This window comes from Xenopus laevis, chromosome 8S, assembly GCF_017654675.1.
Source record: "Xenopus laevis strain J_2021 chromosome 8S, Xenopus_laevis_v10.1, whole genome shotgun sequence".
In the NCBI taxonomy this organism is placed as follows: Eukaryota; Metazoa; Chordata; class Amphibia; order Anura; family Pipidae; genus Xenopus; species Xenopus laevis.
Genome location: NC_054386.1, coordinates 57881992 through 57906132, shown reverse-complemented (window position 1 = coordinate 57906132; position 24141 = coordinate 57881992). Strand labels below are relative to the sequence as shown.

At 41.7% G+C, this 24141-nt stretch overlaps 1 protein-coding gene across 2 annotated transcripts in view; it reads right to left on the bottom strand.

The window, feature by feature from the left end:
- Positions 1-24141, bottom strand: part of col4a5.S (collagen, type IV, alpha 5 S homeolog) — a 148873-nt gene that overhangs the window by 72313 nt on the left and 52419 nt on the right. For both annotated transcript variants that reach the window (XM_041575195.1, XM_018232969.2), the window contains exons 3-13: positions 19300-19389; positions 10916-10960; positions 10201-10245; positions 9956-10018; positions 9713-9766; positions 9471-9497; positions 8822-8899; positions 7885-7947; positions 6022-6057; positions 5904-5945; positions 4319-4408 (exon numbers count right to left, since the gene is read on the bottom strand). In XM_041575195.1, coding sequence (XP_041431129.1) covers positions 4319-4408; positions 5904-5945; positions 6022-6057; positions 7885-7947; positions 8822-8899; positions 9471-9497; positions 9713-9766; positions 9956-10018; positions 10201-10245; positions 10916-10960; positions 19300-19389 — 633 coding nt within the window. The remainder of the gene's footprint in view (positions 1-4318; positions 4409-5903; positions 5946-6021; positions 6058-7884; positions 7948-8821; positions 8900-9470; positions 9498-9712; positions 9767-9955; positions 10019-10200; positions 10246-10915; positions 10961-19299; positions 19390-24141) is intronic.

Genomic DNA, 24141 nt, shown 5'->3' with positions numbered 1-24141 from the left:
TTCATGTGTGGTGCAGAAAACATTTAAATACTTTCTCCAAAAACAAATTAACATATAATTAACCCAATAGTAGAAAGTGACCTGGAATCAATTAAGTCCAATAAGACATTAACAGTAAATCAGATAAGTCCAAAGTCTATTTTCCCTTGTGGTCAAAGTGTAGTGAAACAATTGTAAGAATAACCTGAAAAAAGGAAACAAAATCTGTACCAAAATCAAATGGCAACAAAAGTATCATAAATAATAAATTCCACAGTATCAAAAATATCCATTTCTTAAAAAAATCAATTCATAGCCCTATGTATTAAGGGAAGGGAAGGAGGAAAATGTACCTGTCCCTGAAGGGCAAATATAGCTTGTTATCTGAAGGAAGAACAACTACAATTAGCACCTAGTACAGGTATCATATTATAGAAAACAGGACATATTGTATTGTTTGTTTAAACCTTTAGGGGATCTTGTTTGGAGCAACCAGATCCAATAGCATTCTCTCTATGAGAGTAATCTTTTATTATCCTGTCCTTGTTTAGCTTTTACTTTTTCCAGGACCTTCCAGCGAAGTTGCGCCACCGATGGTAATGTCACTGTGTGAAAAAATGCCTAGCTAAAAAAAGTTTTTAATTGTTTTTATTGTTTTTATTTCACTGGTGTCTTTATTCTTTTTATTCTTATCTTTATTTTCATTTGAATTACTGTGTATTGGAGGTGGCTGGTAATTCCTTATTGTGGATTTGTGTTAGTTTAACCTAATCTTAATGGATCTAGTTGTCTGGCCTATGTATGCCAGACCGCAAGGACATTTCAAGCAGTAAATCACATTACTAGAGTCACAAGTAAAAAAGCCCTTGACTGTGTGCTTAGACCTTTCTTGTGTTGTATTATAAAATTGCCAGGTATAATACCGTTGCAATGCCCACAATTCCTACATGGAAATGTACCATTTGACGTAGTGGAAGTATAACCACTTAATTGTTGTTTTGGCTTAGATTTAACTAAGTCACCAATGCTTTTTCCCTGTCTATACAAAAAGAGAGGGGGTGACTGAAATAACTGCCCATGTTTGGAATCACTGCTCAAAAGACCCCAATATTTAAAAATGATGTTACGACAAAATTCATCATCAACATCCACAACAAGGGTCTAAGCACACAGTCAAGGGCTTTTTTACATTTGACTCTAGTAACGTGATTTACTGCTTGAAATGTCCTTGCGGTCTGGCATACGTAGGCCAGACAACTAAATCCATTAAGATTAGGTTAAATGAACACAAATCCACAATAAGGAATTATCAGCCACTTCCAATACACCAGTAAAATAAAAAAAAATTATTAGCTAGATATTTTTTCACAAATGGCCATCAGGTGGTGCAATTTCATTGGCTAGTCCCAGAAAAAGTAAAGGCTAAACAATGACAGGATAATAAAAGTTTACTCTCACAGATAGAATGCTATTAGATCTGGTTGCTCCAAACAAGATCCCATAAAGGTTTAAACGAAGAATACAATATGTCCTGTTTTCTATAATATGATACCTGTACTAGGTGTTAATTGTATTTGTTCTTCCTTTCAAATAACAAGCTAAATTTGATGACCCTTCAGGGACAGGTAAATTGTCCTCTTCCCTTAATATGTAGAGCTATGATGTTTTTAAGAAATGGTTAGTTTCAATACTGTGTTATTTATTATGTATGATACTTTTGTTGCCATTTGGTTTTGGTACAGATTTTGTTTCTTTTTTCAGGTTATTGTTACAATTGTTTCACTACACTTTGACCACAAGGGAAAATAGACTTTGGACTTATCTGATTTACTGTAAATGTCTCATTGGACTTAATTGATTCCAGGTCACTTTCTACTATTGGGTTAATATGTTCATTTGTTTTTGGTAAAAATATTTAAATGTTTTCTGCACTACGCATGCACTATGCTTGACAGAGGGGAGTGTCCCCGGAATGTTGCACCATGCATTAAATAAAATTGTAAGGGCCCTGCTTAACACATATCGTGTGTGCCCGTGATATTCCTACAAGCACACCCATCAATACATATCTTAACACACCTATTGCCTTTCCTGAGCAAGGATTATGCCCCCTTTATTAGAAGTCCAATTTGGTGAGGCCAATTTGAATGCATATCAAAGCCACACATATACAGAAACATGGGCATAACACATTTCTGTAGTTCAGATGTTCATTTCTATAGTTCAGCATAGTAGATAAATTTAACATCCTGCCTGGGATTGAACGACTTGGGGGCAAATTTACTAAAGGACGAAGCGCCTAACGCTAGCGTTAATTCGCTAGCATAGTGCATTTTCGTTAATTCGCCGATTCACTAACGGACACTGGTGTAAATTTACTAGTGTTACTTCGCACCCTTACACCTGGCGAATTTGCGCAACGGATGTAACTACACAAATTCACTGACATGCGCATTTTTCTGAACGCTACCTTTTACGCCAGGCTTCCTTTGCCACCTCAGACCAGGCGAAGTGCAATAGAATAGATAGGGATTTCTTCAAAAAAAGTTAAAAAATGTTCTAAGTCCCAAAAAACGCTGGCGTTTTTTCTTTTTTTATGGGTGATAGGCTGAAAAAGATCGAAACATTTTTTGGGGCTACTTTCCTTCCCCCCTACATTTCCTAAATCATGGCACCTTAACTATACAGTGGGCCAGGGTCGGACTGGGGGGCCCGGGGCCCACCGGGACTCCAGTCCAGGGCCCCCGTCCCTCTGCTGCAACGCGCCGTGCGGCGCCCTTCAGTGTGCATGCGCACACGGTGGCACCCTCTGTGTGCATGCGCACACTGCGCATCGACGAAGATTTTTTTTTGTATCAAAAAACAAGATATCGGTCGAGGGGGCCTTGCCCGGCGGGGGCCCACGAGGGTCGGGGCCCACCGGGTTTTTTCCCGGTGTCCCGCCGGGCCAGTCCGACACTGCAGTGGGCACATGTGTAGGGCAAAATAAAAATGTTATTTGCTGTTTTGAAGGTTTCCCAGGCTTGTGTAGTAATGCTATCTAAAAGCTTTTAAAAATTCACATCCATTTAACACCACATTGTAAAATTCCATGTGTTATACAAATATTATAATACCTTACTGCCCTCCGATGGATGTGAATTTTTAAAAGCTTTTAGATACAATATTTATATATAATAATTATTGCACATGGACACTTTGAGATAGAAGATGACTATTTTGTAACCTGTTTCATCAAAATTGATTGTTTTTCTGTATTTCACATAAGGGTTAAATTTCTTGTATTCCACATAAGGGTTAAATACTGTGGAAAGTTGCATGATGGGAAAATAAGGCGTGGGAAGTTGGGTTTAAATTGGTTACTTCACTAATAATTGTATCCTGATGAAGGGTGGGTGTTCCCCCCCGTGGGTGTTTCCCCCCAAAACTTTGAATGTTTGGTGGCTGAATAAAAGGGGATACTCCCCGACTGCATTAACCAGTGTGTGTGCGGATCCGTTTTCTATACACATTCGTTGCTAAGGGACCCGGCCGGGTCAACGGAAGAAACGCACCACCAGTTGCAGGATTGGTGAACTACAGGTGTGCGGTAGGAGAAATTACATTGTGTAGTGATGCTACATATACCTCCATTGTAACTTCAATTTGGCGCCGTATGCAAATTAAGCATAGCTAGCGTAACTTCGCTTTGCTTGGTGAATTAACGCTAGTGCAACGTCGCAACCTTACGCTTCCCCTGAGCGCAACTTCAGATTTAGTGAATTTGCGTAGCGCTGGTGAAAATACGCCGGGCAAAGTGCCCATATGTGAGCAGACAGCTAAGGTCCTGGTTCACCACTACCCCTGTATATCCAAGTAGGCATGCCTGTTTCACCTGTTAATCTACTCACAGGTGTTTTGAGTTAGTCATTATTCTGGGTTTATAACCAAACAAAATAAGGAGGTTACTAAAATACAGAGCCATTCCCAGGGCTCTTTGCAACACATGCAACTTTTTTAATGTATCTTCACAACCAACTCCCCCTCCTTTTTTATAACCAGATTGCCTGCACCTTATGAAATCCTTTCAGTGAAGTGCCTTAGCTTTTAGTCTTGTTTGATGTCCCTCTTTAGCTGGCAATTTCCTTAATAAGCCTTAGATCCAGTTATTTGGAAATAAGCCAATATTTAGACCACCTTTGGGTATAACAACTCTTTCTTCATTGGTATCAAATAATGGATTTATATAATGCAGTGTGTGCATGTGTTTACAGTAGCACATACATTTTCAAACAAAGTTATGTGCGCTGCGGGTCGATTATTCCTAGTAAATCTTGAAACTCATTATGGCTCTACCTACCTTCTCTCCCTTCTGAATTGTAGTTTGTGGAGGTTCAACTTGCTCTAGTTGTCCCGGTGGTCCTGGAAGTCCCTGAATACCGGGTTCACCCTGAAATAAGAATATTTTAGAAGCACTGTGCATGGTTAAATACATAAATTGAAACCAGCCTAATATACAGTTTGTTTAATAATGAAGCCAAGAACAGTGTACAGAATATTGTTTATCCCTTTATATCAGGGGTGCCCAGGACATAGATCGTGGTAGTAAATCATGGAAATGTTCCTGGTAGACCGCGACCTGGTGCCTGGTGTCGGGAGTGAACGAGGGAGGGCTAGCTGGGCTGAGCAACACGAAGGGAGGATGGGCGGGCTAAGCAGCAAGCACAAACGAAGGGAGGGAGAAACTAAGTGAGGGTGGGACAGAGGATGGGCTAAGCAGCAAGCACAAATGAAGGGAGGGATGGAGAGCGGGCTAAGCAGCAGTAAGCACAAAAACGGAGAGAGGGCACAGGGCAGGCTAAGCAGCAGCAAACACGAAGGGAGGGATGGGCTGAGCACCTAGGGAAGATTCTCCCTCTCCCCCCCCCGCCCTTAACTGATAAGTGCAGCAGTATTTATTACTTGTTCTGCCTGCTGGCACTGCCCCCCCTAACTGTTCCCTAACTCATTTCTTACACACATTTGCCTGGTGTTTATCCCAAAGTGACTATTAACTCTTTCCTTGCCTTCTCTGAATCTGTCACTGCTATGACTTCTGGGGCTATTTATTTTATACATGTCATTGTCACTGTGCCATTTTGCTATGACTTCTGGGGGTATGAATTTGACATTAATTTGACACTGTGCCATCTGGCTGTGTGTTCTGGGGCAGGGTATTTATGCATGGAATTGCCACCCTTCTATGAGTTCTGGGTTATTTGTACTTGAAATTGCACAATACAGGCAAGTCTGCATTCTTCTGCCTTAAGCTGGCCATAGATGTTGAGATTTTTAAAAGATCAGATCCTCATCGAGAGACCACGATTTTCTTGGAACGATCGTACGATCGTACGAATTTACCATCAACTAAAAAGACCAATTTGCCAGGAAAACAAAGGGGAGCTGCCTGCTTGTCCCAGCAAACATAGATAGATTGCATTGGGACCGACAAAGATTTTTTGACCTGGAAGATGTACGATCGTTCGAATCCCACTAACCGCACGATAATTTCGAAGGATTGGTCGGACTTCAGTAAAATCGGTCGTTTCGGCAAAAAGAATCGTCGCGTCTATGGGGAGCTTTAGGAGAGTGCACTATTTTTATCAAGGTAGATCTCCTGATGGGGGCCAGGTGTCGAGAGTAGATCCCAGGGTAACAAAGTCTGGGCACCCCTGCCTTATATACTTCAGCATTTTTCTCTGGTGTCTACAAGATGGCCCCTCTTTGGATAGCTGTGGCACTCAATGAGTTTAACCCACTCATTCATTTGAGTGTGACATGCCAACTTTATATTGTCACAGAACTGCACGCAGGGGTACTTTATCCCTTATATAATTCACAATAGGAAATCCATTTTCCCTTCTATATTTGTTTACACTTCCTATTAATTAAAAATATGCCCTTACCTTTTCACCCTTTGATCCCTGGAAATTGAGCCCCATGTTACCCTAGAAAGAGATAAATCACGAGATAAAACCAAAACAAAATAAGAGACTAGAGGGTCATTATTAGAATTATATTCACCTTGGGTCCTGGAGCTCCAGGTGGTCCTTGTGCCCCCTAATTTAAGAAATAAAAATGTTAAATTAAAGAAGTGCACTAAAAACAGTCCTTGTACACATATTTACAGTTGTCGTCAGCCAAACCAAATCTGAAACCTAAGAATTTGCATACTATACAACACAATGCTACAGATCTATTGCAGTGTTCTAGCTTTGACACCTACTGGATCATTTTGATATTACACTTAGGGGCCCATTTACTTAGTTCGAGGGAAGGAATAGAATAAAAAAAACTTCGAAATTCGAATGTTTTTTTTGGCTACTTCGATCATCGAATTGGCTACTTTGACCTTCGACGACTTTGACTTCGAATCGAACGATTCAAACTAAAAATCGTTCGACTATTCGACCATTCGATAGTCGAAGTACCCATAGGCTTTGCAAGCTTTTTTTGGTCGAAGAAAATTGTTTGATCGATGGATTAAAATCCTTCGAATCAAACGATTCAAAGGATTTATTCGTTCGATCGAACGAATTGCGGTAAATCCTTCGACTTTGATATTCGAAGTCGAAGGATTTCCATTCGGCAGTCAAATATCGAGGGATAATTAACCTTCGATATTCGACCATAAGTAAATTTGCCCCTTACTGTTCTTGCTATTCAACAGCCACTATAATATTAAAATGTGGTTGTTTTATATATCTAATACATTAAGAGGCAAAAATCAATGTTCTGTAATAAAGAACTGATGTGCATGTGCGCAAACCGGTGCACACACAGCACATGCGTACGCAACATGTGTGTACAAGTTGATATGACTTTTAACCCTTTGTTGGGTTCGGATTCAGTTTGGCCTAGCTTTGGATTTTGCAGAAGATTTCCGAATCGCAAACTGAATACTGATTAAGTGCATCCCAATTTGAATCAGGCTGCAATATTAGTGGAGTTTTCACTACCACTGTGCTCTTGGGGGAAACAGAATGATCAAGGCAGTCTTATGGGATGATTTATCAAGGTTCAAATTTGAATTTTTGCCACGATTTTATTATTTTTTTTTGCACAGAAACTCAAAAATTCTAATTTTATTTTCAAAAACTTGAATGCGTCATATTTATTAGGCAAAAATACCCCTGAATGTAAAAATCAATATGGTCATGTAGAAGTCAATGGGAGTTGACCTAGACAAAATTAAAGCAATTTTTTTTAATTAGAAATTTTTGAGTTTATAAACTCACAAATTGGAGTTTTTTTAAGCCTCGAAAAAAAAAATCAAGATATTTAAGTTTTTAAGCCTATAAACTCAAAAAATTAAATTAAAATTTAGTTCACGATTGTATTCACTCAAACAAACCTCAAAATTGTAATTTTTGGTAATTACGCTCATTCATCTCCTGGTAATGTATAGGTAATATATGATTGACAACTCAGATATTTATAACAGGTATGGATGTTTTAATGAAAAAAAAAGGATTTGGGTTCCATGTTTAATTTGCAAATTACTTTTATTATACCGCTTTTTATGTGTAGGTGGCAGGTCCGATTTAACTTACAGTTTTTCTTACTAGCCCTTTTTGTGCATTAGCTATGGCAATTCCACCCTTACTCAGATATAGGTTGTTGGTGAAATAAAACTTGAGAACAGTAAGGGGTAAGGAATACAGTTGAGGCGATACCCTCATCATAGTTCCTAAGCGATAGGGGTTGTAAGGTCTGTCCTATCTTTTCTTCAATTTATATTTCCCTTATTAAATACCCTTAAGACAACAGAACATTGAAAGTGAAAGTGCCTCACAGATCAAGCATTTTGTTTTATTGGAACGACGTAGGCATATCATCTAATCATGGAATTTGCCATTAAAGTACATTTCTATTGATTAGCTATACCGGTAAGCCAGCAGGACCAGGACGACCCACGGGACCCTGAATTCCATGAGGACCAAGCAAACCCTGTTGAAAGAGAGAAAATATAAATGTCAGCCCACAGCCAATGAGCATCTTTATCCATCAGGAAAAGGAAAAGAACAAAAGGAATGCATGTGATGGTGCTATACAGTCTTTCAGTGTTGGACTGGGGCTCCTGGGCCCACTGGGACTGTTACATTGGGGGCCCCCACACAGTGTCGAACTGGGACACCAGCGGCCCACCCAGAGACCTTAGACCACGGGCCCACTCTCCGTACTATTATTCTTCCTCTCCTCACTCAACCTCTATTTTCCTATTCTCTTTTCTTTACATATTATAATCTATTAATATATCTATTTATCCTCTTTGTTCTCATAGAAATAGGGAATGACCATGAAATAGGCCAAATGTTTAGAAGGTAGACGGCCCACTGACACCTTGGCCCACCGGGAGTTTTCCTGGTATACCGGTGGGCCAGTCCGACACTGCAGTCTTTAATACTAAATTCTGTACACTGGTGGTTCACCTTTATGTTAGCTTTTAGGATGTTATATAATATCCTATTCCTAGTAACATTGCAGTTGGTATTATGTAATTTTATAGTTTTGAATTATTTGCCTATCTCAAATACATCTTTCCAGCTTTCAATTGTGGGTCAGTGATGCCAGAAGCAAAAACGCTTTTATTCCTTATCTTTAGTTTAGTTCCTATTCATATTCCAGTCTCTCATTCCAACCTTTGCCTGGTTGCTAAGGTAAACAAGACCCCAGTGACCAGATAGTTCCTGAAATACCAAACTGGAGAGCTTCTGAACAAAAAGCTTATTAACTGAAAAACCACACAAAATAAAAACCAATTGCAAATTGTAAAGTATTTCACGTTAGTATAATCCACCTCCCAAACCACACATGTACTTACTGGTAAACCTGGAAGGCCTGGTAATCCTGGGTCACCTTTTTCTCCTTGTGCAATGGGGAAAGATTCACCTGGATCTCCCTAAAGGAAACAGAATATATAATTATCACACAGTGGCCCCTAGTGGTCAGAGTACAGAATGCATAGTTAACTTTTAACAAGTACAAACATACTTTGTGTAGTATTTACATGCATTACATGCATTTATTCTCTAATTTGTTACAGATTTGTTGTTTCTCTAATGTCACAAACCTCAGTAACATCCCATTAACATCATTTAAGTGGTACCCTGAAGAGGAAAACACCACTAATGTGTGTGGGGGGGGGGGGGCAGCTCCTGTAACAGCAGCCAGAGGCTCCACCAAGGAATACAGAGTTAATATAGGTATGGTATATAGAATTTGTATGAAAGTAGGGAGGGGTGTGTGTATGGATGCTGGGTTTTCATTTGGAGGGGTTGGACTTGATGGACTTTGTCTTTTTTCAACCCGATTTAACTATGTAACTATGTAACTATTTATTCCACGAGATATCTAAACATGTTAAAACCTTCTAATATCACCTGCATTCTGTAGGCTATTTAAGCCTTCAAATATTCTGTTATCACTACCCATAAAATAGTGATACATCTAATCTGAATTTTTGTACTTACTTTCACCCCTGGAAATCCTGGGGGACCCTGGGCAAAGTAGAAAACAGGTTAGTGTCAATGAATAGGAAAGGATATTTCTATAAATTCATTTGGCTAAGCCTTAGTCCTGCCATGGACAGCCTGCATAACACCCACACCAACAACATCTTGATCTCTACATCCTCAGCATGTACATCCCTGCCTTGGTGAGATCAAAATGATAAAGTAATACACATAATTGGAAAGCAAAACCCAGCACTTACCGGTGGTCCTGGTGCACCTGAAAAACCTGAACTTCCTGAGAAACCACGTTCTCCCTTAAAAATAAGAAAAAAGACTTACTAGACCTTGGAGTGACACCACAACCCAACACTGTAGTGGCCATGTAGTTGATATATTGTTTTTCTTTGGGTACAGAAGTACTACTATTAGTTATTTCAGCTGGGAGAAGTGATATGCTGAAGGAAAGGTGTAAGGCACTAAATTAAAGCAAACACTGCATGTACCTTTGTGCCATTGCATCCTGGGATACCTGGAGGTCCTGGTGCACCATCTTGTCCTGGCAGGCCCTACATTTGTATAATAAAAGCAACATATTTCAAATTGGCAGTACAACATTCCATAAGCACAAATCCTTTGAAAACCTATTAGTCCCAATTAGTTTACTCAGTGTTCCAGTAAGAGGACACCACAATGGGGAACAGGGGGCAAAGAATTTGCACCACAATGCATTATATAGAGAAATACGTACAGGCTGACCAGGGTTTCCTGGAAATCCGGGAAGTCCAGGAGGTCCCTTAAATTAAAATAGAGAAAGTAGTGAGAATACGCATTAGGTTTAGCACCATGACTGTACATTGCAAGTACTAGTTATTCTATTTTGAAGAGGTCTAAAGAAAATCTACCTGTAGCTTCCAAGATATTAATTATTTGGCTATTCTCAGTTTAAATATAAAATTAAAGGACAGCGAGGCTAAGAAGGATTACGTAAGGAAGTAGGGATTTATTACTTTTCTTTACTTGAAAGAGCTGACTCTAGCTATAGGCCCATCAATTGCATGGTGTTTCTGTGGAGGAAAATGCAAGTTTATTATTGGCCAGGAAAGTTAAGTGGTACCCTAGTCCATAAAAGGGAAGGGACTGAAGAGGAAAACACCACTAATGTGTGTGAGGGGGGGCAGCTCCTGTAACAGCAGCCAGAGGCTCCACCAAGGAATACAGAGGGTTAGAAGCCTAGATCTTACAAGCATAGGGCCTCCAGTAGATAGAGAAATCACAAGCACCACTGCAAAAGCCTGTGGAAACCCTCCCAACCCTATAGGGAGGGTCTATCTAAGAGTAAGAGTTATGTGTAACCCATACAAATAAGATGTTAGCAGTAATGTGCTTGGAAAGCAGTAAAAGTACATTGTTTGCAAAATACCCTGCAACACTGCATTTCATATATAACCAATGAATTAACTTACTCGTATTCCTTTGGGTCCTAAGGGTCCTGGAATACCAGCATCACCCTAGTAAAAAATGCACATATGTAACTAAAAATATAAATACATTTATGTGTCCTTTGCAGTTATTTTATTATAGATTAGTATTATTAGGAGCAAATTACCTAAGCAGCTAATTTGTATAATACTTTACAAAGAATCACTGACCAGCTCTTAGGAAAACTGTTGTCATTACTGCCCTCTGTTAGCCAATGGGAGTAACGCAGAACAGTATAACCAGTTGCTGGTACTGCAGTGAAAGATATAATTTTTTTATTTTGTTGATTACACCATTTTCATAATAATATACTTTTTAGTAGTATGTGCCATTGGGTAATCATAAATAGAAAATTGCCATTTTAAAAAATAAGGGCCACCCCCTGGGATTGTACAATTCACTGTGCACACAAACAAATCAAACAAACTATACTTCTTAGGTCACATGAGCCAATTAACAGACAGAGTTGTGTCTTTTGCTTCTTCTTCCAATTACAGTTAGAGCTGCAGTATTTCTGGTCAGGTGATCTCTGAGGCAGCACACAGACCATCACAAAATGGTGGTTCAAGGCAAGAGATGTAAAAGGGCAATATTTACTTAAATATATATTCCAGTTTGGTAAGATTCTTTAATATGCCACTTAATATGATATAAACTATCTGTTGCTTAAGTATTAATTTTGGGGTTATAGTTTTCCTAATGTTGAGAGGAGGAAGATGGGAGCATGTAGACAACCACAACCCTCCACCAAACCAGTTACATGTCATTCAGATGCACAAGTTAGGGAGTGGCAGAAGATGCTTGCCACACAAGAGCCCTATAGCAGGCAGCAGTGCTGGCAACCCAACTGGCAACATCGCCCACCTGCAAAAAATACATTCACTCATATGACGACCAAATGGGGATGCAGCGAAACGTGGGCAGTGGGGGACAAGTTACAGGGATCAATCATGGGTCTGAAGGGCCCGGACTTGGGGAAGGCAGACAGAAGATAGTGCCCCCACCACTGCACTTTAGGCAAGCCCCTCTTCTGCCTACCCCTAGTGCAACCCTGGCAAGTGGTAATGACAGGGCTTCTCCTGATGTTGTGGAGGCACTGGGGTGCATCATTCTATGAGTAGAGATGTCGCGAACTGTTCGCCGGCGAACTTGTTCGCGCGAACATCGGGTGTTCGCGCTCGCCGGAAGTTCGCGAACGTCGCGCGACGTTCGCCATTTTTTTTGCCCTCTCACCCCAGACCAGCAGGTACATGGCAGCCAATCAGGAAGCTCTCCCCTGGACCACTCCCCTTCCCTATAAAAACCGAAGCCCTGCAGCGTTTTTTCACTCTGCCTGTGTGTGCTGAAGAGATAGTGTAGGGAGAGAGCTGCTGCCTGTTAGTGATTTCAGGGACAGTTGAAAGTTTGCTGGCTAGTAATCGTTTTGATACTGCTCTGTTATTGGAGGGACAGAAGTCTGCAGGGGTTTGAGGGACATTTAAGCTTAGGTAGCTTTGCTGGCTAGTAATCTACCTTCTACTGCAGTGCTCTGTATGTAGCTGCTGTGGGCAGCTGTCCTGCTTCTGATCTCATCTGCTGACTGCTGCAATAACAGTAGTCCTTGTAAGGACTGCTTTTATTTATTTTTTTGTTGTTTTACTACTACTACTACTACTACTATAAGAGCCCAGTGCTATTAGTCTAGCAGTGTTGGGGAGTGGGACTGGTGTGCTAATCTGCTGCTCCTAGTAGTTCAGCAGCACCAACTTTAATTTTTTTTTTTTAATATTCATTTTTTTTTTATTTTACTTTTTTTATTTTACTACCGCTGTAGTAGTGTATAAGTTGACCTTTTAGGCATTATTTGCCCTGTAGGCATTTTTTGCCCAGTGTGTTATTCAACCAACTGCCATCTAGCTGTGTGACCTTGTTCACATTCTGTCTAAATATCCATAATATTACCGTCTCCAGAAAAAACACCGGAGTGACTTTTTTCAAGCAGCCATAATATATTTTACGTAATCCGTATCCACCGCTGTAGTAGTGTATACGTTGACCTTGTAGGCATTATTTGCACAGTGTTTTCTTCAACCCGCCATCTAGCTGTGTGAGCTTGTTCACATTTTGTCTAAATATTGATAATATTATCGTCTCTAGAAAAACCACTTGAGTTACTTTTTTCAAGCAGCATTCATATATTTTACGTAATCCGTATCCACCGCTGTAGTAGTGTATATGTTGACCTTGTAGGCATTATTTGCACACTGTTTTCTTCAACCCGCCATCTAGCTGTGTGACCTTGTTCACATTCTGTCTAAATATCCATAATATTACCGTCTCCAGAAAAAACACCGGAGTGACTTTTTTCAAGCAGCCATAATATATTTTACGTAATCCGTATCCACCGCTGTAGTAGTGTATACGTTGACCTTGTAGGCATTATTTGCACAGTGTTTTCTTCAACCCGCCATCTAGCTGTGTGAGCTTGTTCACATTTTGTCTAAATATTGATAATATTATCGTCTCTAGAAAAACCACTTGAGTTACTTTTTTTCAAGCAGCATTCATATATTTTACGTAATCCGTATCCACCGCTGTAGTAGTGTATACGTTGACCTTGTAGGCATTATTTGCACACTGTTTTCTTCAACCCGCCATCTAGCTGTGTGAGCTTGTTCACATTTTGTCTAAATATTGATAATATTATCGTCTCTAGAAAAACCACTTGAGTTACTTTTTTTCAAGCAGCATTCATATATTTTACGTAATCCGTATCCACCGCTGTAGTAGTGTATACGTTGACCTTGTAGGCATTATTTGCACACTGTTTTCTTCAACCCGCCATCTAGCTGTGTGAGCTTGTTCACATTTTGTCTAAATATTGATAATATTATCGTCTCTAGAAAAACCACTTGAGTTACTTTTTTTCAAGCAGCATTCATATATTTTACGTAATCCGTATCCACCACTGTAGTAGTGTATACGTTGACCTTGTAGGCATTATTTGCACACTGTTTTCTTCAAACTGCCATCTAGCTGTGTGTATTATCGTTTCCAGAAAAACCAACTGAGTTTTTGTTGTTGTTGTTTTTTTAAAAATAATGCCAGGCAAAGGCAGGCCGCCACGCAGAGGCCGTGCTAGGGGCCGTGCTGCTATGCAATCCTGTGGCCCTAGCAAATTGCCCAGTTTTAAAAAGCCAATGACCCTGAACTCCCAAAATGCTGAAGAGGTAGTTGACTGACTTACACAGCACACCCCATCCTCTACCGTTTCTAACTTTACCACAACATCCTCCTCATCCTCCACTGCTATGGCCACTCCACGTAACACTTCCTCCACCACCGGTGCCCCTTCTTCACTGGAGTCAGAGGAGTTATTTCCCATGAGTTTCTTGAACTGAGTAATGCGCAACCATTATTGCCAGAAGAAGATGAAGGAGATGAGGACCTTACACCAGATTTAATTCTGGCAGAGAACACGATAGAGATGGACATAATGAGTGATGAGGAGGAGGTCCCCGCTGCTGCTTCCTTCTGTGATGTGTCAGAAGAAATTGATGCATCTGAGGAGAATGATGATGAGGAGATTGATGTTTTGTGGGTGCCTAGTAGAAGAGAGCAAGAGGAGGGTAGTTCAGATGGAGAGACGGAGAGTCAGAGAGGCAGTAGGAGAATAAGACTTAGAAGAAGCAGGGAGGACAGCCCGCAGGGATCAGTAGGGCAACAACATGTATCGGCACCTGTGTTCAGCCGGCCAACGCACCCGCCATTGCCGCCAATGCCGCCAACTTCTACTGTTACCGCCAGATCGCACACTTCCAAAAAGTCAGCAGTGTGGGATTTTTTTAATGTGTGTGCCTCTGACAAAAGCATTGTAATTTGCAATGAGTGCAGTCAGAAACTGAGCCTTGGTAAGCCCAACAGCCACATAGGTACAACTTCTATGCGAAGGCACATGAGCGGCAAGCACAAAGCACTTTGGGAGCAACACCTCAAAGGCAACAGGCAAACTAAAAGCCACACTCCTTCTGGTCCAGCATCTTACTGCTCTACCTCTGCTCTCCTTGACCCGTCTGAACCACCCTCCACTCCGCCTTCCACCTTGACCACCTGTTCCCATTCCCAGTCATCTGCCACCAGCCAAGTTTCTGTGAAGGCCATGTTTGAGCGTAAGAAGCCAATGTCTGACTGTCACCCCCTTGCCCGGCGTCTGACAGCTGGCTTGTCTGCACTCTTAGCCCGCCAGCTTTTACCATACCAGCTGGTGGACTCTGAGGCCTTCCGCAAATTTGTAGCAATTGGGACACCGCAGTGGAAGGTACCCAGCCGCAATTTTTTTTCTAAAAAGGGAATACCACACCTGTACCAACATGTGCAGAGCCAAGTTACCGCATCTCTGTCACTTAGTGTTGGGCCAAAGGTCCATATGACTACTGACGCATGGTCCTCCAAGCATGGTCAGGGCAGGTATGTCACCTACACTGCCCACTGGGTGAACTTGGTAATGGCTGGGAAGCAGGGAATGGGTAGCTCAACAACAACAGTGGAGTTGGTGTCACCGCCACGGATTGCACGCGGTTCTGCCACCACCTCTACTCCTCCATCGCTCTCTACCTCGTCTTCTTCCTCTTCTTCTTCTTACTCTGCTGCTGGGTCCTCCTTCTCCTCCTCCACACCTGTGCACCCCCAGCTCCCCCTAGGCTATTCGACGTGCCAGGTACGCCGTTGTCACGCTGTCTTGGGGATGACGTGCCTGGAAAGCAAAAACCATACCGGATCTGTACTCCTGTCATCTCTGCAGTCACAGGCCGATCGGTGGCTGACCCCACACCAACTGCAGATCGGAAAAGTGGTGTGTGACAATGGAAGCAATCTGTTGCAGCGTTGAGACTGGGCAATTTAACACATGTGCCCTGCATGGCACATGTGTTAAATTTAGTAGTCCAACGTTTTGTCTCCAAGTACCCAGGATTCCAGGACGTTCTCACCCAGTCCAGAAAGGTGTCGGCCCATTTCAGACGTTCCTACACAGCCATGGCACGCCTTGCTGACATTCAGCAGCGCTACAACATGCCAGTCAGGCGTTTGATTTCTGACAGCCAGACTCGCTGGAATTCAACGCTCCTTATGTTGGAACGTCTGCTGCAACAACAAAGGGCCGTCAACGAGTACCTTTTTGAACTGGGTGGTAGGACTGGATCTGCAGAGCTGGGGATTTTTTTCCCCCGTTACTGGGTGCTTATGCGCGATGCCTGCAGGCTCATGCGACCTTTTGAAGAGGTGACAAATATGGTCAGTCGCACCGAAGGCACCATCAGCGACCTAATACCCTTCGCTTTCTTCCTGGAGCGTGCCGTGCGACGAGTGACAGATGAGGCTGTAGACCAGCGTGACGAGGAGCTGGAAGCGCGCGATTTCTGGTCGGAATCACCAGAACGAACCCAGGCACCTGCTGCAACGCAGGGAGAGGTGCCAGAAGTGGAGTCAGAGGAGGAAGGTGGCTTTGTGGAGGAGGAGGAGGAGGACCAACAGGAGCAGGCTTCCCAGGGGGCTAGTGGTGACCTTTTGGGGACCCCTGGTCTTGTACGTGGCTGGGGGGAGGAGACCGTGGATGATGCAGTCCTTGATAATGAGGAAGCGGAGATGGATAGCTCTGCATCCAACCTTGTGAGAATGGGGTCTTTCATGCTGTCATGCCTGTTGAAGGACCCCCGTATCAAGAGGCTTAAGGAGAAGGACCTGTACTGGGTCGCAACGCTACTAGACCCTCGGTACAAGCATAAAGTGTCAGAAATGTTACCAACATACCACAAGTCCGAAAAGATGCGGCATTTACAAACCAGCCTGCAAAACATGTTGTACAATGCTTTTAAGGGTGATGTCACTTCAGGAACTCATCAACATTCCAGGGGCAGAGGTGCCAGTAATCCTGCCACGAGCGCACCTGCAAGGACAAAGCCCTTTGGCCAGTCTGTAACGTCAGACATGCAAATGTTTTTCTGTCCAAGGCAGCGCCACAACCCTTCTGGATCCACCCTCAAAGAACGCCTCGACCGGCAGGTAGCGGACTACCTGGCATTAACTGCAGATATCGACACTCTGAGGAGCGATGAACCCCTGGACTACTGGGTGTGCAGGCTTGATCTGTGGCCAGAGCTGTCACAATTTGCCATGAACCTCTTGTCTTGCCCAGCCTCAAGTGTGCTCTCAGAAAGGACCTTCAGTGCAGCAGGAGGGATTGTAACTGAGAAGAGAACTCGCCTAGGTCACAAAAGTGTCGATTACCTGACCTTTATTAAAATGAATGAGGGGTGGATCTCGGAGGGTTACTGCACGCCGGAAGACTTGTTCTGACTTCTATGCAGCTGTCCTTCTCTTCAAGCCTCATGACTCCACACACAGCTGTCCTTTAGCGTCCTCCTCCCTCCGCCACCGTTACAAACTAGGGTGCAAACCCTACTGGTTTAATTTTTTCTGGCCTCTGTGCTTCAGTGGCTGCAACCAAAAAAACTGGGCAAACAATGTCTACAAGGTCAACGTATGGCAAAAAATGACTATTTTCAGCATTTATATGGCATATTTTTTCTGGCAACTGTGCTTCAGTGGCTGCGACCAAAAAAATGCATATTTTCTGCATTTATATGGCATAATTTTTCTGGCCTCTGTGCTTCAGTGGCTGCAACCAAAAAAATTTATATTTTCAGCATTTATATGGCATAATTTTTCTGGCCTCTGTGCTTCAGTGGCTGCAACCAAAAAAATTTATATTTTCAGCATTTATATGGCATAATTTTTCTGGCAACTGTGCTTCAGTGGCTGCGACCAAAAAAATGACTATTTTCAGCATTTATATGGCATATTTTTTCTGGCCTCTGTGCTTCAGTGGCTGCGGCCAAAAAAACTGGGCAAACAATGCCTACAAGGTCAACGTATGGCAAAAAATGACTATTTTCAGCATTTATATGGCATATTTTTTCTGGCAACTGTGCTTCAGTGGCTGCAACCAAAAAACTGGGCAAACAATGTCTACAAGGTCAACGTATGGCGAAAAATTACTATTTTCAGCATTTATATGGCATATTTTTTCTGGCAACTGTGCTTCAGTGGCTGCGTCCAAAAAAACTGGGCAAACAATGCCTACAAGGTCAACGTATGGCAGTTGTTTAAAGAGAACAGTAGATTACTAGCCAGCAAAGCTACCTAAGCTAAAATGTCCCTCAAATCCCTGCAGACTTCTGTCCCTCCAATACAGAGCAGTATCAAGCAGATTACTAGCCAGCAAACTTACTATCATCTGTCCCTGAAATCACTAACAGCTCTCCCCCTACACTATCTCTTCCAAGCACACACAGGCAGATTTTTCAGATACATTTTTGCCCTTGATCCCCCTCTGGCATGCCACTGTCCAGGTCGTTGCACCCTTTAAACAACTTTAAAATCATTTTTCTGGCCAGAAATTTTTTTTTTAGATGTTAAAGTTCGCCTTCCCATTGAAGTCTATGGGGTTCGCGAACCGTTCGCGAACCGCTCGCATTTTTGCGCAAGTTCGCGAATATGTTCGCGAACTTTTTTTCCGACGTTCGCTACATCCCTATCTATGAGTAAATTAAATAAGCACTTAAAGCGGACCTGTCACCCAGACATAAAAAGCTGTATAATAAAAGTCCTTTTCAAGTTAAACATGAAATCCAGATTATTTTTTATTAAAGCATTCATAGCTGTTGTAAACTCATTTAAAAATATCAGCTTTCAATGAAATATTGCCTGCTCCTCCTCTATGCCTTAGGCATAGAGGCGGGGCAGGCAATTACTTTCACTTTCCATTCAGCAATTACTAGATGTCACTGCACTCCCCACATTCTCCCTCTATCTACCATGTAATTGTGTAATCAGTGCATGGGGATGGCCATCAAGCCCTCCATTCTGGTGCACAACAAGATTCTGCGATGATACAAGGCTTGCCTTAATACCAGTGTCCACAAAATGGCTCCTGCCTGCTGGCTATAATCAAATAATCTATATAGTGTAAGTAAAGTTTATTTTGGTTGACTAACATGATAAAATAGGATTTGAAATAGTTTTTTGGAGTAACAGGTTCCCTTTAACAGCATCTCTAGAATTCTGGCCATATAGCAAATCAGGTGTTTGTTAGAAAGGAAATAGAGAAAACTGTACCAGAAATGGATTCCCCCAATACATTAAGTACTATAGAACATATTACTAGAACCATGCTTGTTTACACAATATTAGACAATGTGTTTTTTTCTGATTGCAGTATTTTCTTTTAAATATCCTATACAACTCCAAACAAAAGTGCTGGGCCAGTATACAAAATGACCACCTTTATGTAAAAAAGTAATTTGACATTGTTAAACTATACATTTCTTACCTTTGGACCACGAGTTCCAGGCGGTCCTTCAGGTCCAGGAAATCCTGGTAGACCCAAGTGTCCTTCTAACCCTGGAAGGCCTCTCTCACCCTAAGAGAAAATGAAAATCAGATGTTAAGCTTCTAGCGGCCAATGTCACTCTATTTTGGGAACTTTCTTTCAAAAAGGCAGATAGAATTTTCTATAAACCTTTTGCACTGGAATGCATGTCAATTCTGAGTCTCCAGATGAGCATGAGGCTTCCTTTTTAAAAGGAACATTAACATCAAAAACTTAAAGTGGTTTGAAGAAATTAAAATATAATGCACTATTGTGCTGCATTGGTACAGCTGGTGTGTTTGCTTCAGAAACTATACTATAGTTTAAATAAACAAGTGTAGCCATGGGTCTAGCTATTCAAAGAGAAAAAGTAGAAAAGGCACATGATACACAGCAAATTACAGATAAAGCTCTGTAGTATACAATGGGATTCTTCAGAAATTATCTGTTATCTACTGTGTAGCCTGTGCTTGAATGTCTGCCCCCATGGCTTCACAACAGCTTGTTTATATAAATTATAGTTGTACTTGTATAGCAAACCCACCAGTTTTACGAGTGGAGGGCAACAGTACATTGTATTGTCATTCCTTTAAAACACTTTAATTTTTTGGTGTTCCTTTAAGGTTCTGTTCTCTAGTACTCTGCTGTAAAATGATACTTAAAGGAAAAGTAATCCTCCTAAACAAATAAATGTGAAATTGTTCAATGTGCTCTTCTGAACACATTTGCACTTTACAATATGTTTTTTCTCATTTTAAAGATATTTGCAATTTCTTATACTGCTTACATAATTAAATTGACAAAACACAGCTGGCCATTTCTGCCAACCTGCCTAACAGTTGGGAGAAAAGTAATTAGTAGGTAATTTTTGTGTTGTTGCTCTAGTTAGAAAACACCATAGAATAGTTCTAACCAAAGAAACATCAGAAGACATATCTTTTCTTCTGAATTATTTTTCTGACTTTCATGCTGGCTGACTGACAGGAGCTGGTCTAATCACCCTACTGGAGCCAGGAAGGAATTGGCAAGGCCGCAGATAGTATTGATCTCCTTCTTCTGGATCAACAAGCAGTTAGGCTGGTTAATTTGGACAAAAAACCCTTCAAATTTAAAAGTCTCTTAGACTCAGATTTTATCCACTGCTTTACTGGCAGCAACAGTTACACCTGCTACAATTAAAACATCATATAGCAGGAAAAGCAAAAATGTATCAAAAAACACAGGTTTGTTCAATCTTGAAATGATCAAACCATGAATTCAATTGTTTGGCTTCAGGCTGGGAAATCTGAGTTCTTTCTATCCCATAGTACACCTAGGTTGTGCATGAATGCTCATAGCAGTTAAACATGTCTCAGATAAACACCCAACACTTATCTCTGTTAATTAGGGATGTCGCGGACTGTTCGCCCGCGAACTAATTCACGCGAACATCGACTGTTCGCGTCCGCCGAATGTTCGCGAACGTCGCGCAACGTTCGCCAATTTGGGTTCGCCTTAGCTTGCGCTTATTTTTGACCTCTCACCCCAGACCAGCAGATACATGGCAGCCAATCAGGAAGCTCTCCCTCCTGGACCACCCCCACACCCCCTGGACCACTCCCCTTCCATATATAAATTGAAGCCCTGCAGCGTTTTTTCATTCTGCCTGTGTGTGCTTGGAAGAGCTAGTGTAGGGAGAGAGCTGTTGAGTGATTTGAGGGACAGTTGATAGTAACTTTGCTGGCTAGTAATCTACTTGATACTGCTCTGTATTGTAGGGACAGAACTCTGCAGGGATTTGAGGGACATTTTAGGTTAGGTAGCTTTGCTGGCTAGTAATCTACCTTCTACTACAGTGCTCTGTATGTAGCTGCTGTGGGCAGCTGTCCTGCTGCTGATCTCTCATCTGCTGACTGCTGCCTGTAACCCAATAGTCCTTGTAAGGACTGCTTTTATTTTCTTTTTTGTTTTTTTACTTTGCTACTATAAGAGCCCAGTGCTATTAGTCTAGCTGTGTTGGGGAGTGGGACTGGTGTGCTGCTCCTAGTAGTTCAGCACCAACCAGAGTAATTTCTTTTTTTTAATATACATATATATATTTTTTATTTTACTTATCTTACTGTTCTTTAACGTGTCCAGTGCTGTTTGCTGTTCTTCATAGTAGTGCACCAATAGTAGTGCACTTGCAGGCATTGTTTGCCCAGTGTGTTCTTCAAACAACTGCCACCTAGCTGTGTGAGCTTGTTCACATTCTGTCTAAATATCAATAATAATACCGTCTCCAGAAACACCACCTGAGTGACGTTTTCCAAGCAGCAATAATATATTCCGTATCCACTGCTGTAGTGTATACGTTGTTTGCCCAGTGTGTTCTTCAAACAACTGCCACCTAGCTGTGTGAGCTTGTTCACATTCTGTCTAAATATCAATAATAATACCGTCTCCAGAAACACCACCTGAGTGACGTTTTCCAAGCAGCAATAATATATTCCGTATCCACTGCTGTAGTGTATACGTTGACCTTGCAGGCATTGTTTGCCCAGTGTGTTCTTCAAACAACTGCCACCTAGCTGTGTGAGCTTGTTCACATTCTGTCTAAATATCAATAATAATACCGTCTCCAGAAACACCACCTGAGTGACGTTTTCCAAGCAGCAATAATATATTCCGTATCCACTGCTGTAGTGTAAACGTTGACCTTGCAGGCATTGTTTGCCCAGTGTGTTCTTCAAACAACTGCCGCCTAGCTGTGTGAGCTTGTTCACATTCTGTCTAAATATCAATAATAATACCGTCTCCAGAAACACCACCTGAGTGAAGTTTTCCAAGCAGCAATAATATATTCCGTATCCACTGCTGTAGTGTATACGTTGACCTTGCAGGCATTGTTTGCCCAGTGTGTTCTTCAAACAACTGCCGCCTAGCTGTGTGAGCTTGTTCACATTCTGTCTAAATATCAATAATAATACCGTCTCCAGAAACACCACCTGAGTGACGTTTTCCAAGCAGCAATAATATATTCCGTATCCACTGCTGTAGTGTATACGTTGACCTTGCAGGCATTGTTTGCCCAGTGTGTTCTTCAAACAACTGCCGCCTAGCTGTGTGAGCTTGTTCACATTCTGTCTAAATATCAATAATAATACCGTCTCCAGAAACACCACCTGAGTGACGTTTTCCAAGCAGCAATAATATATTCCGTATCCACTGCTGTAGTGTATACTTTGACCTTGCAGGCATTGTTTGCCCAGTGTGTTCTTCAAACAACTGCCACCTAGCTGTGTGAGCTTGTTCACATTCTGTCTAAATATCAATAATAATACCGTCTCCAGAAACACCACCTGAGTGACGTTTTCCAAGCAGCAATAATATATTCCGTATCCACTGCTGTAGTGTATACTTTGACCTTGCAGACATTGTTTGCCCAGTGTGTTCTTAAAACAACTGCCACCTAGCTGTGTGAGCTTGTTCACATTCTGTCTAAATATCAATAATAATACCGTCTCCAGAAACACCACCTGAGTGACGTTTTCCAAGCAGCAATAATATATTCCGTATCCACTGCTGTAGTGTATACGTTGACCTTGCAGGCATTGTTTGCCCAGTGTGTTCTTCAAACAACTGCCGCCTAGCTGTGTGAGCTTGTTCACATTCTGTCTAAATATCAATAATAATACCGTCTCCAGAAACACCACCTGAGTGACGTTTTCCAAGCAGCAATAATATATTCCGTATCCACTGCTGTAGTGTATACGTTGACCTTGCAGGCATTGTTTGCCCAGTGTGTTCTTCAAACAACTGCCACCTAGTTGTGTGAGCTTGTTCACATTCTGTCTAAATATCAATAATAATACCGTCTCCAGAAACACCACCTGAGTGACGTTTTCCAAGCAGCAATAATATATTCCGTATCCACTGCTGTAGTGTATACGTTGACCTTGCAGACATTGTTTGCCCAGTGTGTTCTTCAAACAACTGCCACCTAGCTGTGTGAGCTTGTTCACATTCTGTCTAAATATCAATAATAATACCGTCTCCAGAAACACCACCTGAGTGACGTTTTCCAAGCAGCAATAATATATTCCGTATCCACTGCTGTAGTGTATACGTTGACCTTGCAGGCATTGTTTGCCCAGTGTGTTCTTCAAACAACTGCCGCCTAGCTGTGTGAGCTTGTTCACATTCTGTCTAAATATCAATAATAATACCGTCTCCAGAAACACCACCTGAGTGACGTTTTCCAAGCAGCAATAATATATTCCGTATCCACTGCTGTAGTGTATACGTTGACCTTGCAGGCATTGTTTGCCCAGTGTGTTCTTCAAACAACTGCCGCCTAGCTGTGTGAGCTTGTTCACATTCTGTCTAAATATCAATAATAATACCGTCTCCAGAAACACCACCTGAGTGACGTTTTCCAAGCAGCAATAATATATTCCGTATCCACTGCTGTAGTGTATACGTTGACCTTGCAGACATTGTTTGCCCAGTGTGTTCTTCAAACAACTGCCACCTAGCTGTGTGATCTTGTTCACATTCTGTCTAAATATCAATAATAATACCGTCTCCAGAAACACCACCTGAGTGACGTTTTCCAAGCAGCAATAATATATTCCGTATCCACTGCTGTAGTGTATACGTTGACCTTGCAGGCATTGTTTGCCCAGTGTGTTCTTCAAACAACTGCCGCCTAGCTGTGTGAGCTTGTTCACATTCTGTCTAAATATCAATAATAATACCGTCTCCAGAAACACCACCTGAGTGACGTTTTCCAAGCAGCAATAATATATTCCGTATCCACTGCTGTAGTGTATACGTTGACCT